The 14652-nt window shown below is 34.1% G+C and overlaps 1 protein-coding gene across 5 annotated transcripts in view; it reads right to left on the bottom strand.

Annotated features, from left to right (window-relative positions):
- LOC127870875 (leucine-rich repeat-containing protein 14-like) overlaps positions 1-13692 on the bottom strand; it is a 53609-nt gene extending 39917 nt beyond the window's left edge. For 4 of the 5 annotated variants that reach the window (XR_008044960.1, XR_008044959.1, XM_052413451.1 and 1 more), the window contains exons 1-5: positions 13572-13692; positions 10630-12794; positions 9532-10073; positions 6002-6169; positions 2444-2619 (exon numbers count right to left, since the gene is read on the bottom strand). Coding sequence is in view for 3 of the 5 variants with exons in the window: in XM_052413451.1 (XP_052269411.1) it covers positions 2444-2619; positions 6002-6169; positions 9532-10012 (825 nt within the window). In the remaining 2 variants the exon portion in view is untranslated. The remainder of the gene's footprint in view (positions 1-2443; positions 2620-6001; positions 6170-9531; positions 10074-10629; positions 12795-13571) is intronic. The other variant, XM_052413450.1, reaches the window with a different exon arrangement.
- Between the last annotated feature and the right edge of the window lie 960 nt (positions 13693-14652).

The raw sequence follows: 14652 nt of genomic DNA, 5'->3' as shown, positions 1-14652 counted from the left end.
TCATGTGATGGATCCCATGATCTGTAGAATCTTTAAGAAATATATTTAGGTCCATAAAAGGAACAGGGTGCTGTTAAAATTGGGCCCAGAGGAAAGCAGGATTAGTCTAGTAACATGTTGACTAAATTTGCAAACTCCTAGGAATCTTAATAAATATACTTTATACCAAGGTTTCAAAGAATAACCTTCACATTTAACATTTCACTTTTTTTTTCAAAAATCTTAGCTCAAACAACTTTTTTAACTTATTTTTAATGCAGAGGAAAAGCAGGGGTAAGCAAAAAAATGAAAGGTGACAAACCTGCTTATTCCCTCTGCAATTATTTTGGCTCAATTCAGGAAAAAAATCAACTAAAAAATAAAAATCTTCCCTTATAATTACCGTATAAAATTTTACACTTTATGTAATACTTATTTTAAACAAGAGGGTCAAAGGCCATATGCCTCTCACCTGATACCCAAAGTAGCTGAATTGTTAGTATAAGCTTTTATGATGTATCAAGAACCAAGAAACAAGAAATGTGTCCACACGACACAGATGCCCCCAACTGTAGCTTTGTCACTACATAAAAGCACAACTGTGTAAATGTTTTTTAGATATACATCGCCTTTATTTTATTAAACTTTTAGTTTGCTACAAAACAGGTGTTCAATTTTAAATTTTGTTGTTTGTTACACATGTCATCTGCTGCAGTTTATAGATGTTTTATTTCTACCAATTCTTTGCATTTTTGGTGAAGATTGAATGAAAACTACTTGAAATAGAGATCGGACACCATGCTGAATGTTTAACGCACTAAGAGACCTAGTTTTTAGCCTGGCATGGCTCATGTTCCAACTTGGCCTAGAGATCATCTAGATACAACTTCTGACCAAGTTTGGTGAAGATCAGATGAAAACTACTTGAAATAGAGAGTGGACACCATGCTGAAGGTTAAAAATGCTCTTAGTGACCCCCTGACCTAGTTTTTGACCCCGTGACCTAGTTTTTGGCCCGGCATGGCCCATGTTAGAACTTGGCCTAGACATTATCTAGATAAAACTTGTGACCAAGTTTGGTGAAGATCGGATAAAAACTACTTGAATTAGAGAGACAGACACCATGCTGAATGTTTAAAATGCACTAAGTGACCCCGTGACCTAATTTTAGGCCCGGTATGGCCCATGTTCGAACCAGGCATGGACATTATCAAGATACAACTTCTGACCATGTTTCGGGAAGATTGGATGAAAACTACTTGAATTAGAGAGCTGACACCATGCTAAATATTTGAAACGCACAAGATGACCCCGTCACCTAGATTTTGGCCCGGCATGACCCATGTTTGAACTTGGCCTAGACATTATCTAGATACAACTTCTGACCAAGTTAGGTGATGATCGGATGAGAACTACTTAAATTAGAGAGCAGACACGAAAAGACTGACTGACGGACAGACAGACTGACTGTCCGACCGACCGACAGTACGAAAACTGTATGCTACCGGTTTGTGGCATAAAAATTTGCCAAAATATCATTAGTAAGATATCATTAGAACAATTAATCTAAGCATGTGCATGATGATTGTCCAATAAATGTGCCCTCTAGAGTGTTCACAAGTTTTTTAATTGATTTGTCCTCATTTGAACTCAATCAATACAACACTAAGACAAATGTTCTGACCAGGCTTTATGAAGATTTGTCGATGTGACTTGTAGCATTTACAAGCATTTACTTTTATTGACTAGTTTTTTACCCCACCCCCATGACCCAGTTTAAAACTATGGTGAGATATCATTTGAACAAATGTTCTGATCTAGTGTTGTAAAGATTTGGCAATAAATATGAACATTCACAAGCTTTTTCTTTAATTTGACCTAATGACATAGTTTAAGATCCCAATTGACCCAGCTTCTGACTCAACTGACATATCATTTCTACAAATAATCTCATAATCTCATAACTTTCATGAAGATAGGGCAATAAATGTGGCTCCTAGATTGTTCAAAAGTTTTTTCTTTTATTTTACCAAGTGACCTAGTTTTTGACCCTATGTCAGCCAGTTTCTAAATCAGCCCAGATACCATAAGGATAAATGTTCTTACCACGTTTCATGCATATTGGATAATAAATGTGACCTCTACAGTTTTGGATAGTTTTTGTATAAATTAGACTTAGTGAATTATTTTTCGAAATTGTGTGATCCATTTGCAAACTCAATATCATTGGGACAAATATTCCAAGTTTCATGAATATTGGACAATCAATAAATAGTTTATTGGCAATCCAGCATTCTGCCTTTGGCCAAGAACATATATACAAAACAGATGGCCAAGAAAGTAAACAATTTCAAAATGATGAAGAATTACAGACAAAAAGCAGTCACAAAAACTCACAACAAACAAGTTGTGCTCAGGTGAGCTAAAAACAATGCTGATTTAGATCTTTCTCTTCCCAACCTACCTCAGGGTTGAGCTGCTCTAGGAGTATTTCCACTTTGCCTGCACCAAGACAAGTGGCGTCCAGCTTGTTAACAATCAGTTTTAAAGTGCTCTCCTGGAAACCGGACACCTTCAAGGCCTTGCAGAGCTCATACAGTGACGCCTCGGAGCTTATAAACACGTCCAATTTCACCACAACTGGAGAGAAAACAAGCACATGTATAAGTGATAATTAATCACCAAACTTTTTTAAGTTTGAAACCAAGAGGACCTACGGCCCTACAGCACTCACCTGAGACCCCGAGGATATTAACTGTTTTGAGCAGGTAGTATTCACTTGCTTTCACATGTATGTATTACATGTATTACAGGTTTTATGAATATTGGGCGATACATTTGGCTTCTAGTGTTCAAAAGCTTTTTCTCTAGTTTGATCTAGAAACATTGTTTTAGACCCCAAGTGATCCAATTTTAAGTTTATTCTCGTTCAAAATACAGGTCACCGGGGAGAGATTTAAGAACCGCCTGAGGAGAGGAAAATGACCTTCCCCCTTTACATGGTTCAATAAATCTCTTCATTTATACATAGATCCAGCAAAGTTAATAACTATTTCTAAAATTACTTTTACATAGAAAGATAGGAAATCAGCTGAAAGGAGGAAAATTCACAATTCTGCATTTTTTATTAGGACAAACATTCTGAAGAGAGATTCATAAATTGTTGTCAATAAATGTAGTCTCTGGAGTATTCACAAGCATATTCTTTGATTTTACCTCGTGACCTAGTTTTTACCCCTTATTTTTAATTGTGAACAAGTTTCAAACTTGACGAAGATATCTCTGGCACACATGTTGTGAACAAGTTGCAAGGAGGTTTTGCAATTAATGTAGCCTATAGAGAGTTTAAAAGTGTTTAATTTAATTTGTCATAAGAAGCAAGCTTTATAATAATATTGTTGATTGTCATTTTTCTTGTTCATCATCATTGTCAACATATTTTTTGATTGTCCACAAATATTGAATAATGCATTGACAATTGCATTAGCACACAGTAAAAAGATATGCAAACATATGGACTATAAACTAATACAAATATTGTTTATGGAAACAAGGTTTACTGTATTTATAGAATATATATATCTTTAAAAGCACTGCTCCAGCTAGGATTTGAAAAGGGCAGGGGGGGGCTTTTTTGTCTAAAGAGTACTTTGGACACGAAGTATTTTGTCAAAAGGGAACTTTCAAGCGCGCGGGCGTTTCTGGAATGCTTCCTCTTGCGTGTTAATTTAAATGTTATTAATAATTGTAAGAATATATTATTCCAATTATAATTAAACAATTCAAATATAATGTCTACAATAAGGAATAGATTAATTACAATGTATTGTAATAACAGATTTCTTAATTATGTAAAAAAAATAAAAAAAAAATTTTTTTTTATAAGGGCAGGGGGGGCCCTAGGAAGGGCAGGGCGGAGATTCGGGAGGGCTGAGGGCGGGGCGCCCTTCAATTAAGGCCTAGCTGGAGCACTGTTAAAAGTATTACATGTTGTGCAAACATGAATTATTTTCAGAAATATCATTGTAAAACACGCATCTTCACAGCTCATTGTTAAAGAAATAATAGCAACTGATTTGTGCATGTGAAAACACATCTCAATTAGAGAAAAACAAAATTATTAATAAAAAAGGATGTGCATTTATACAGATACAAGTGAAAGACTCAATAAGAAAGAACAAAATTCTTAAATGAAGAGGGTTAACTCAGATGAAGTGAATAAATGGCATTATAACAGATAGGTTTACCATTAAACAAATTGACAGATGCACACATTTTTGTCAGACATGTTTGACTTTAGAGTGGTTTCATTTTGCCCAGGGTAGCTGATTCAGACTGCAAAACTGTCTTTGTCATCTTCATAGTTAATGGGGCTAAGAAAATTTCAACAGTTCATAGCCAAAGGCATTATTTTTATAGCCACAAAGATTTATAATTCTTTAACAGTGACACTATCATGAAATAAAGCAAAAACTCCTAATATATGCACTGCGATTAGGAATTTAAGATGTCAACAAAGTACATGTAGCATTCACTTTTGAATTCCATTATAGATATTCTTGCTTGGGTAATTACAGGTCTAATGAAATTCGCTCTGAGAATTCTTCACTGTATTTTTATTCTTAATTTCAGTGTTTTCACATTTGGTTTTTAAAGGGATCTTTTCACGCTTTGGTAAATTGACAAAATTGAAAAAAGTTGTTTCAGATTCGCAAATTTTCGTTTTAGTTATGATATTTGTGAGGAAACAGTAATACTGAACATTTACCATGGTCTAATATAGCCATTATATGCATCTTTTGACGATTTTAAAACCTAAAAAATATAAAGCGATGCAACGCGAAACGATTGAATAATTTGGAGAGTTCTGTTTTTGTCGTTAAGTTTTGTGAAACTACGAAGATTGCTTAAATAAGGTATAAAATACGTCTACTAAGTGTACTCGGCGGAATAGCTCAGTAGGCTAAAGCGTTTTTACTTCAGGACTCTGGCAGGACTCCAGGGGTCACTGGTTCGAAACCTGGTCCGGGCAATGTTCTTTTCCTTTTTTTACTTTTATTCTTGATTTTTTACTGGAGCTTTTATGATCCAATGTTTACATTTATCGATATAAAGCATTTAATGAATAAGTTAAAAAATGCCAAAATCTGTGAAAAGGCACCTTTAAGCTTCGAAAAAACTCAGACAGCGCAAAATAATCAGTTTCCTTTTAATCAGCTGTCAATGTACATGTAGACCAAACTAAAAGTAATATTTCAATATAATATTTCATTTTCATTTTCAAAGTAAATGTATAATTTAACAGTATCTCATAGTCATAGTCAACTATTATTGTAAGCAGCATTGTCAGTTTTACAAAAGTATATGCAAGAAAAGACAAACATATCACTTTACATATGGGTAGCCCCTTACAAAGACAATAAGAAACATTCTTCCTCAGACCATTTCCTGGCCATTTTGGAAAAAAAATATAAATCAGGATTGGGATTTTTTATGTGTGATTAGGCCACTGATTTGGGTAAAACTAATTTAATATAACTCTTTATGATATTTTTAAGTTTAAGAAAAAAGTCACATAAATTAGAGCTATATACTTTGCTATGTGTACTTGATATAAACTTGAGATATATTATAATAATAATCAGACACTTAAAATGTACTTGAAAAAAAAGTTAAGTAACTTCAAGCAGTTTTACTTGAAACATTAGCCTCTAGAATGAGTAATTTGATTAATGTTTACTTTATTTTCTTACAGTCTTTTGTGATTGTTTTTATCGCAAATTGAGAAATCAATTAACACTTTTTCCTATCGCCCGAGTTGAAAGTTCATCGTATTGGAGATCAGCCCATGGGTTATGCAATCTGATGATTCTTCCTGTATGACTTAAAACTATCTAAACCAACGCCTTTTCATTCCCCTGCTCTCAACAATTACATGCAAAAAGGCCAAAACTAAAGTTTTTCTTCTCTAAAATACAGGCCTAGGATCCCATACCCCCAAAATAACAAAATCCATATTTACAGTTGTCATCAGGCAGTGACTGGTCGGTTGTGAACCTTTCGCGAGCACAGGCTTCATTTTCTGGCAGCAGTTTCACAGCCTCTTCATACTTGCGTATCATCATGTTCTGTCGGGCCTCATTGTGGGCCAGCATGCAGTGTGTTGCCAGGTAGTATGTGATCACTTCAGCTATACAGATAGCAGATCAAACACTACAGTGAAATATTCAGCCCTCAGAAACTTACTTTGAAGCATTTGTAGTCAAATAAAATTTAAGACCATTCTTACTAGTTTTCAAGTTGTTAAAGGCTTCATTTTCAAAACTAAGATACTGATCAGCAGAAAACAGCATAAAACCTGAACAGATTGTGAGTTACTTGCAGCTTGTTCTTGTTTTAAGCTGGTTGCATATAGCAATATCCACTTGGCTTCCTTGTGGAAAAAGAGTTAAACAAAGTAAAAGTAAGCTGTGCCATGCTCCATTTTGTTTTCACCTCTGCAGCACTTCTGGCCAAGTCAACATTAAATTTAACATATATACTTTGCACAATTTTACATCAAACAGATAGAGAATGCAGCTTATTTTCTGTGGAAGACTAAGACAAGGGACTAAATTGTCACAAAACCAGGTTTTCAATTTGAAAAAAAAAGTCTGATAAAGGGAGACAACTCAAACTGAACTGATTGTTCATAGTTACCCCCCTTGTTTTAAAATAAATCTATTTTTAGTCCTGGCGACCTTGACCTTGGAGATATTGGCGTAATTCTTTCGTGCGACACACCGTCTAATGATGGTGAGCAAATGTGCAAAATGATTTTAAAATCTCACAATGAATGACATAGTTATGGCCCAGACAAGCTCATTTACATGTATGGCCATTTTTGACATCAAAGTGTAACCTTGACCTTGGAGATATCGACGTCATTCTTTCCCGCGACACACCGTGTAATGATGGTGAACAAATGTGCCAAATGATTTCAAAATCTCACAATTAACCACAAAGTTATGGCCCAGACAAGCTTGTTCCGCCCGCCAACCCGCCTGTCCACCGACATTCGCCAATCTAATAACCAGTTTTTTCCTTCAGAAAACCTGGTTAAAATTTTAACAAAATACAAAAACATTACCAAACATTACCCACTATAGATAATGAATGATGCAATAAAAATTTTAATCCGTTAAAACGGCTCTTTTGAAATGATCTGTATTTGTTTGTGACAATGTACTACAATTACATGCACATTGGTTATCAAGAAAGCCTTAAGGTAGCACCACTGTAATAGGCACCTTTCCAAATATAATCTAATGTATTATTTTCTTAATCAGCATCATTTCACTGAACTACATGCAAATTTTTAGGTAGGCTTTTCATGCTTTAAAAAAAAAATATATTGATTTTTTCAAAACCACCCCCACGCTTGGCTTTTGTCCAGTTGATTTGCACCCCTGGGGTATATGAAAGTTCCATTATTAATCCAGATTTCCAAATATGGGAATGCAGTTGGTGTGTACAGATGCAGTAAAGGTGTTTAAAGTTTTAACAAGATGAAATAAGTATTCTTTTACAGACATATATTTTTGATAACTTGTTATCTATGGAAGCTAGAGCGCCATGAAATGTAAGTATTAGCAAAGTAGAAATTGGGTTGGTTAAAAACAAAGTGTCATAAAATTCAAAATAGTATAATTTAAGTAATATTTTTCACTTAGTTTTTATATATACAGCAAAAATACCAAGAAATAGACAGATTTACTGTTTACTTTTTGAAAGAAAAATAAAAATGCAACATGCATGATTCGTATTTTTAGCAGTAAATCACCCAATTGAGCCATATTGACGTTGTTTTAATTTTAAAAATTGAAGAATGTGCATAAAAATTGCAACATATTTAACAATAAACATAATATTATCTTATATGCTATATTAAATCAAATTACGTTAGAAAAAAACTAAAACGCGTCGCAAAAAGTATGCAATGTCGGCTGGATTCGAACCTGCGCGGGAAAATCCCAAAAGATTTCTAGTCTATCGCCTTAACCACTCACCCACGACAACTTCACATTAGTATCTTCTTAAATTAGATATCCATAAGTAAACAGGTAGAAAGGCTCTTCAATCTTTGAAGAAATCACGGGAAATCATTACAGTGGCGCTACCTTAAAAGGATTGCATTCTTTAGGGTGATTATTTTGTCAACCCTGAATAATGCTGTTGCCGTCAACTTCTCAGCTTGACAAGAGGCGCACTCACCTTATTAAAAGGGGCAATTTCATGTTTTGGTAAATTGACAAAATAAAATTGTTTCAGATTCGCAGCTTTTCGTTGTAGTTATGATATTTGTGAGAAAACAGTTATACTGAACATTTACCATGCTCTAAAATATCCATTGTATGCATCGTTTGACGATTTTAAAACCAGGAAATTGTAAATTGTTGCAACACGAAACAATTGAATAATTTGAAGAGTTCTGTTGTTGTCGTTAGATTTGTGATACTAGGAGGATTGCTTATATAAAGTATAAAATATATCACTCATTGTATGAGCACGGATGGTCGAGTGGTCTTAGCGATATACTTTTACTTCAGGGGTCAGTGGTTCGAGCCCAGTTGAGGGGTACTTTTCTTCTTTCTTTAATTTTATTCTTGTTTTTTTACTGGAGTTATTTTAGATCCAATGTTTACATTAATCAATATAAAGCATTTAATGACAAACTTCAAGACATATCAAAATCTGTGAAGAGGACTCTTTAAAAATGCAATATTTATACAAGGAATATATACCATTATAATACAAGGTATATAGTATAAATACTTAGAATCCTTGTCCCTGATCAGCCTTCATCCCATACAACACTTTTAATGGCATTCTCTTTTTCAATAGTCTCTTCTAAGGCTTAATTCACTAAAAGTGGAAGCTGCTGCCCTAGATGTATAGCCTGTGTGGTTTTAGGGTCGAGACTTTACGCGTTCAGCCCCATATATCCATGACAATTACTATATTAGTAACAATGTATATCTTAAAGGCATTTCATAATGTCTTTCACGTTGATATTAAAAAAAAAACAAGCAAATTCGTTGAATTGCTATCCCCCGCCAAACTAGAGCTTTGTCACAGATGTAAGCATTTTTTCAAGATACAAAGGGCAATAACTCCGTTATTAACTGATGGTGAACAATGCCATTTGGCTTGCATCATCGTCTTATCCATATATATACTCATACCAAGTTTCAATGAAATCGGCCAAAGCACTTCCAAGATATGGCTCCTGACACAAAAGTGACGGACGGACGGACGGCCGGACAACGCCAATACAATATCCCTCCTCCTTTGGCAGGGGATAAAAAGCTCATGTGCTTTATTAAAAATTACACTATAAAATCAACATACAGAGGACTGAAATAAATTAATGAAGATTAAAATTCAATGTAACAGTGCAATGTAACAGTAACTGTTTCATAGACATTGTTATATTAATATTATAGTACACACATTGTTTTTGCAGCCATGGTAATCTTGAAGCAAAAAATTACATATGATTGATAAGCTTACCAGTTGGATATCCACTGATGTCTACAACTTTTAATCTTGTGTCACATTTTCTCTTCAGCGTTTCCAGAAAATTGTGAGCAATGCAAGTAGTGTAGCGTAAACCCTGCTTCGCCACTTTTATCAATTCTGACTGACTGTGAAGTAGCCCAAGATTTGTGAAAATGTTTGGTGCAAATTTCTTGAGTGACAATGTGGGTAAAGGCCATTTTGTAAGCAAAACATCCACTGCACGATCTCTGTTTCCTTCTAATGCCTGCTGTAAAAGCACTGTAAACACTTCCTGAGGCATGACTTCTATTGCGCTTAGTGTCATGGTAGCGTCCTTCACTATGTAATCTGAGGCAATTTGAACCAGGGATTTAATTGGGAATACCTTTTGGGCTGGCACACAGTCCAATGTCAGGGGGTACAATGCCCCTTTGAAGTGGTCATACTGTAAGGACGTTTGCATACCTGCCAACACTGCATTAATCTGAGACATTGCTAGATCTCGTAAAGCAGTGTACAAGGTTCAGTCATAGTTTTCTCTATGGAACATCCATCTAGAAAGGATTAAACATTTAGAATTATAAATCAGCCTTTACAAAATTACTTTCTGTGAAGCCTGCAAGGACCTGTAAGAAACATTGTATACTAAGGTAAAAATTGTCTGCCAGAACCTCATTTTAGTAATTATAGAACCCCATATGCATGTATTGACTAATAAAAAGTATGCAACATTAAGGACAATAAGAAACTCTTTGAATTTAGAATTGAAGAAAATAATTTAATGTATAATTAATGTATAATTTTTTATCTACATATAATAATAGCAAGGCTAATTTGACCCTTCATGTATCTGTTGTAATAGGAAGTTGCAATAATCGGTACCCCATCTATTGACCCTCGGGGTCACTGGGCTTGCAACTGGTAGGCTTTTTTCATGTAAACTCATCGCCTAGAATCCAGGCGGAACTAAAATTTGTTATATACGAGCCTCATAACCTATTTATTTGCATAAATTAACACAAATAGATAATAAATAAATCCTAAATACTCAAATTAAAACAATATGTTATATATGGCATGCTAGCAGAATAATTATATTATAAATCAAACTGTTTCAAACATATCAACGTTTCATAAAAAGTTTTTTAAATTGACAAAGCCGAATATTCTGAATCTTCGGAATCCTCTGACAGATGGATCTTGTGTCGATCAACACATCATGCTTCATCAACGTTCTCCAGAACCTCTGTAAGATACATTGATTTTTCAATTAAAAACTTCTGCTTTTTGTTCGATAACGTGTTTTCTCATGAAGTTTTTGTTTTGAGCAATTTTCTACCAAAGACATGCAAATTGATGTTGAAGATAACAGTTGTTGTGTTTGTTTTGATGTATTAAGTTGATGGAACTCGATGTTATAGAGATACTTGAGACTTAATTTGTTTTAATAGTTTACATGCGTTTACCAGGAAGAACATTGAGCTGTACATAACTACATATGTATTTATAAAAGCCCAAACCATTCAAGAACTACATGTATTTTAATAGGTTTCTCATTGGCTGAATTTCCGTGCTGAGTTGGACAAGGAACCAATGAATTTAAGAAATGCTTTTTCACAAAAATTAAAGATTTGCAAGCCAAATCTAAAAAAGTGAAACTTCAGCTACACCAGCAGGAGTTAGACCTCATTGGATCTCAGAACACAGAATATTTGAGCAAATGTTTGTTCAGACAATTCTTAATAGCAAGATACTTTCTAACCCAGAGGTTGGATCATACGCAATTAACTGGTGTGGCGTAAGTGAGAACAATAGTAACTGGTGTTCAACATGGTGGCCAACTGCTGATTTTATATGTTTTGTGTAAACTTTAGTAAGGTGTGTACATTTACTATACTTATATGGCATTATTCTTATGCTCAGAATAGTCAACTGATATCCAATTAACCTCTGTGTAAATCCTGTAGATGCATTATCAATATTTAAAAAGTTATTGATGACTTCATACACAAGTAAGTGATTGTTAATAATTCTTACTATTTTTCTCACTTACGCCACACCAGTTATCTTTTCCTAGGCTTAGGTTACAGGGGGTGGATTGTTAGCTACTTGTGTACTAGCTAAAGAAACTTCAGCGTACATTTTATAAAGTATTGACAGACCTGTACGCTGAAGCGAACCCCGTATCGAAAGTCAACCAGAGTCGTAACATATTTATGTCACGCTATAATTCAAAGAAAGCTAATTTTCTTGGATACATTTCTACATATATTAGTGAATGAATATAAATTACTGCATCCGGGAATATTTTAAGGTTCAAATATTTCAAATGCATCTTACAATAGATGAACATAACTCTCATCAGTCTAAAATTCACAATTTTGACGCCATTGTCGCTTTGTCACGTGACGAGTTTTCATTTGGATACTTTCGGATCGACCTTGACATTTTTTGCTGAGATTGTAAACATAACTTTCTTTTTCTGAAATCTATTATTTGTGATTAACAACTTACGTATGGTGGATTATAAGACTGATTTCACTGTGAATCAGGTAGTTTTAAATAATATTTACTTTGAGTTTGTATTAACACTACAATTTGTGTGCAAAACAAGCCAGAATAATCTAAAATACCGGGAAATGTCATTCTGAATTTGAAAACACTTGAGCACATGGTATGTTACTAAAAATAGAAATAACGTCATATGACCGTGAAATCTCGGGAGATTTGCATTTCAAGAAAGTCTGTCACATCGCTGTTTTTCTCGATATGTAAGAGCAGAATAGATAAATTTTAAATGTTTAAGATAGTATTTTGTGAAAGAATATATCAGTTAAATGTGAAAAATGTTTATCTTTCCGATCAAGTGGTTGATTTGGGCCAATAACTGCATATTAAAGCTGTTTTGGACCGGTCTTTGTTAACTGTCAACTTTTCGGGAATTACTGGTTGACTTTCCTAATGGGGTTGGTCCATAACTATAAAGTCGCGCCAGTCAAAAATCATAACAAGCGACATTTATGATTAAAAGTTATGGTAGCCAGAACTACTTGTGTACAATCCACCCCCTGTAAACTAAGCCTAGGAAAATAAACATGTTGATTCATAAATGCGATGTTGTCATAGGTTAAATTTATATTTTTATAGTAATACTATAAAACATTGATTATAACTTATCTGAACTAAGCTAAGAAATTCATAATCTGCTTTGGTACGAATTCAGTATAGCCATGAAGCTTGTGCGGGCAATCTCAAGTCCATTTCCTTTGAAGAATCTATAAAGTGTAAACGTTAAAAGTATCACAGTCACAGGACCCACTAAAACATTTTTTTTCATAGAATGATTCATCGACTCTCAATTTACTATTTCACTATGCTCTATTGTATTATTAAATTATTTGTTTACAATCGAAACGGTAATAACTTAATTACTTGACTAACACAATATGCTCAGAACATGCCAGCACCCTATGCATCATTTGATAGGCAAAAACACATTCATGGTCATTATTTAGGTTTTAAAGGGATCTTTTCACGCTTTGGTAAATTGACAAAATTGAAAAAAGTTGTTTCAGATTCGTAAGTTTTCGTTTTAGTTATGATATTTGTGAGGAAACAGTAAAACTGAACATTAACCTTGCTCTAATATAGCCATTATATGCATCTTTTGACGATTTTAAAACCTAAAAATTATAAAGCGTTGCAACGCGAAACGATTGAATAATTTGGAGAGTTCTGTTTTTGTCGTTAAATTTTGTGAAACTACGAAGATTGCTTATATAAGGTATAAAATACGTAAAGAATGTGTATACGGCGGAATAGCTCAGTAGGCTAAAGCGTTTTTACTTCAGGACTCTGGCAGGACTCCAGGGGTCACTGGTTCGAAACCTGCTCCGGGCAATGTTCTTTTCCTTTTTTTTAAATTTTTTTCTTGATTTTTTACTGGAGCTTTTATGATCCAATGTTTACATTTATCAATATAAAGCATTTAATGAATAAGTTTAAAAAAATGCCAAAATCTGTGAAAAGGCCCCTTTAAAACAGCTACATACCATTTATATCGTTCGCTCTCATTCGCGAAAATATATATCGTTCCTCATCGCAGTGTAAGAGGGTGCGCTTTTTGACCACCACCAGTTTCTCTTTGGGGTCATAATATTGACAGAACGAAGCGGTATATTCAAGTGCAAAAACAATCAAAGCGCTGTAGGCACTAAAGTTGATCGCTATTGCATAGTTGCATTTTTCAAAATTAATCGCAAGTTTGAAATGAACACACATGTTCACTTTTTATCATCCTATTTATTTCATAGAGATAACTTAAGACAAAATAAAAATAACATGGCCTTTTTTGGACGTTCTGAAAGCATAGAAAGTATGATGAAAATGCCAGTGAGAACTGAATATAAAACCACTTTGCATTCACCATCATTTAAAATGAATATTGTTGGAATATCGAATAACTATCTCACTAAGAATATAATTTCATGATAAAAATTCACTTTACAAAACGTTTGATTTTTGACACCATATACGTACAAATTCAAAATATACAATGCAATCATTGATTAAAATAAATAAATAATAAATCTGCGAGCAATACTTTTTACTCACGAATTAGGTTGTCATCAAGACAAACCCGTACATCGTTGTTTATGCATAACTTGTAACCCTAGCAGTTCACACGGTGTCAACATCTAAAGATTACATAAACATAGGTATAGAGCACTCATGCGCTTTTTCGGCATAGCTGTTTTACTCAGCTTTTCATCTTAATGACTTTTACATAACGCCAGCAGACAGGCATGAATATTTTCGAATATTTCATAGGCTGATTCGAGATAAAACCTCTGAACTTTGACTACATCACTGTCTGTGATCAGCGCAAAGGATGTAGCACTGTTCAGTGAAAGGAATTCATGACTACTCTCTGAATGTTCTAACGACACAAATTGTGGCCCAGTTACAATTACGCGTTAAAATATATTTCGAAGATTTTAAGTTTTGCTTTCAAGATGAGAAAACAATCATTACCAAAAAAGTATAGTGTCATGATAAGAAGAAATCCGTTTAATTATCCAACCACAATGTTTGCAGTACTCCTTCAGCACGTCTGGAAATCGTTCATGAACA

The sequence above is a fragment of the Dreissena polymorpha genome, chromosome 3 (assembly GCF_020536995.1).
Source record: "Dreissena polymorpha isolate Duluth1 chromosome 3, UMN_Dpol_1.0, whole genome shotgun sequence".
Taxonomy (NCBI): Eukaryota; Metazoa; Mollusca; class Bivalvia; order Myida; family Dreissenidae; genus Dreissena; species Dreissena polymorpha.
Note: the sequence above shows the minus strand (reverse complement) of the source record. Positions and strands in the feature narration are given on the sequence as shown.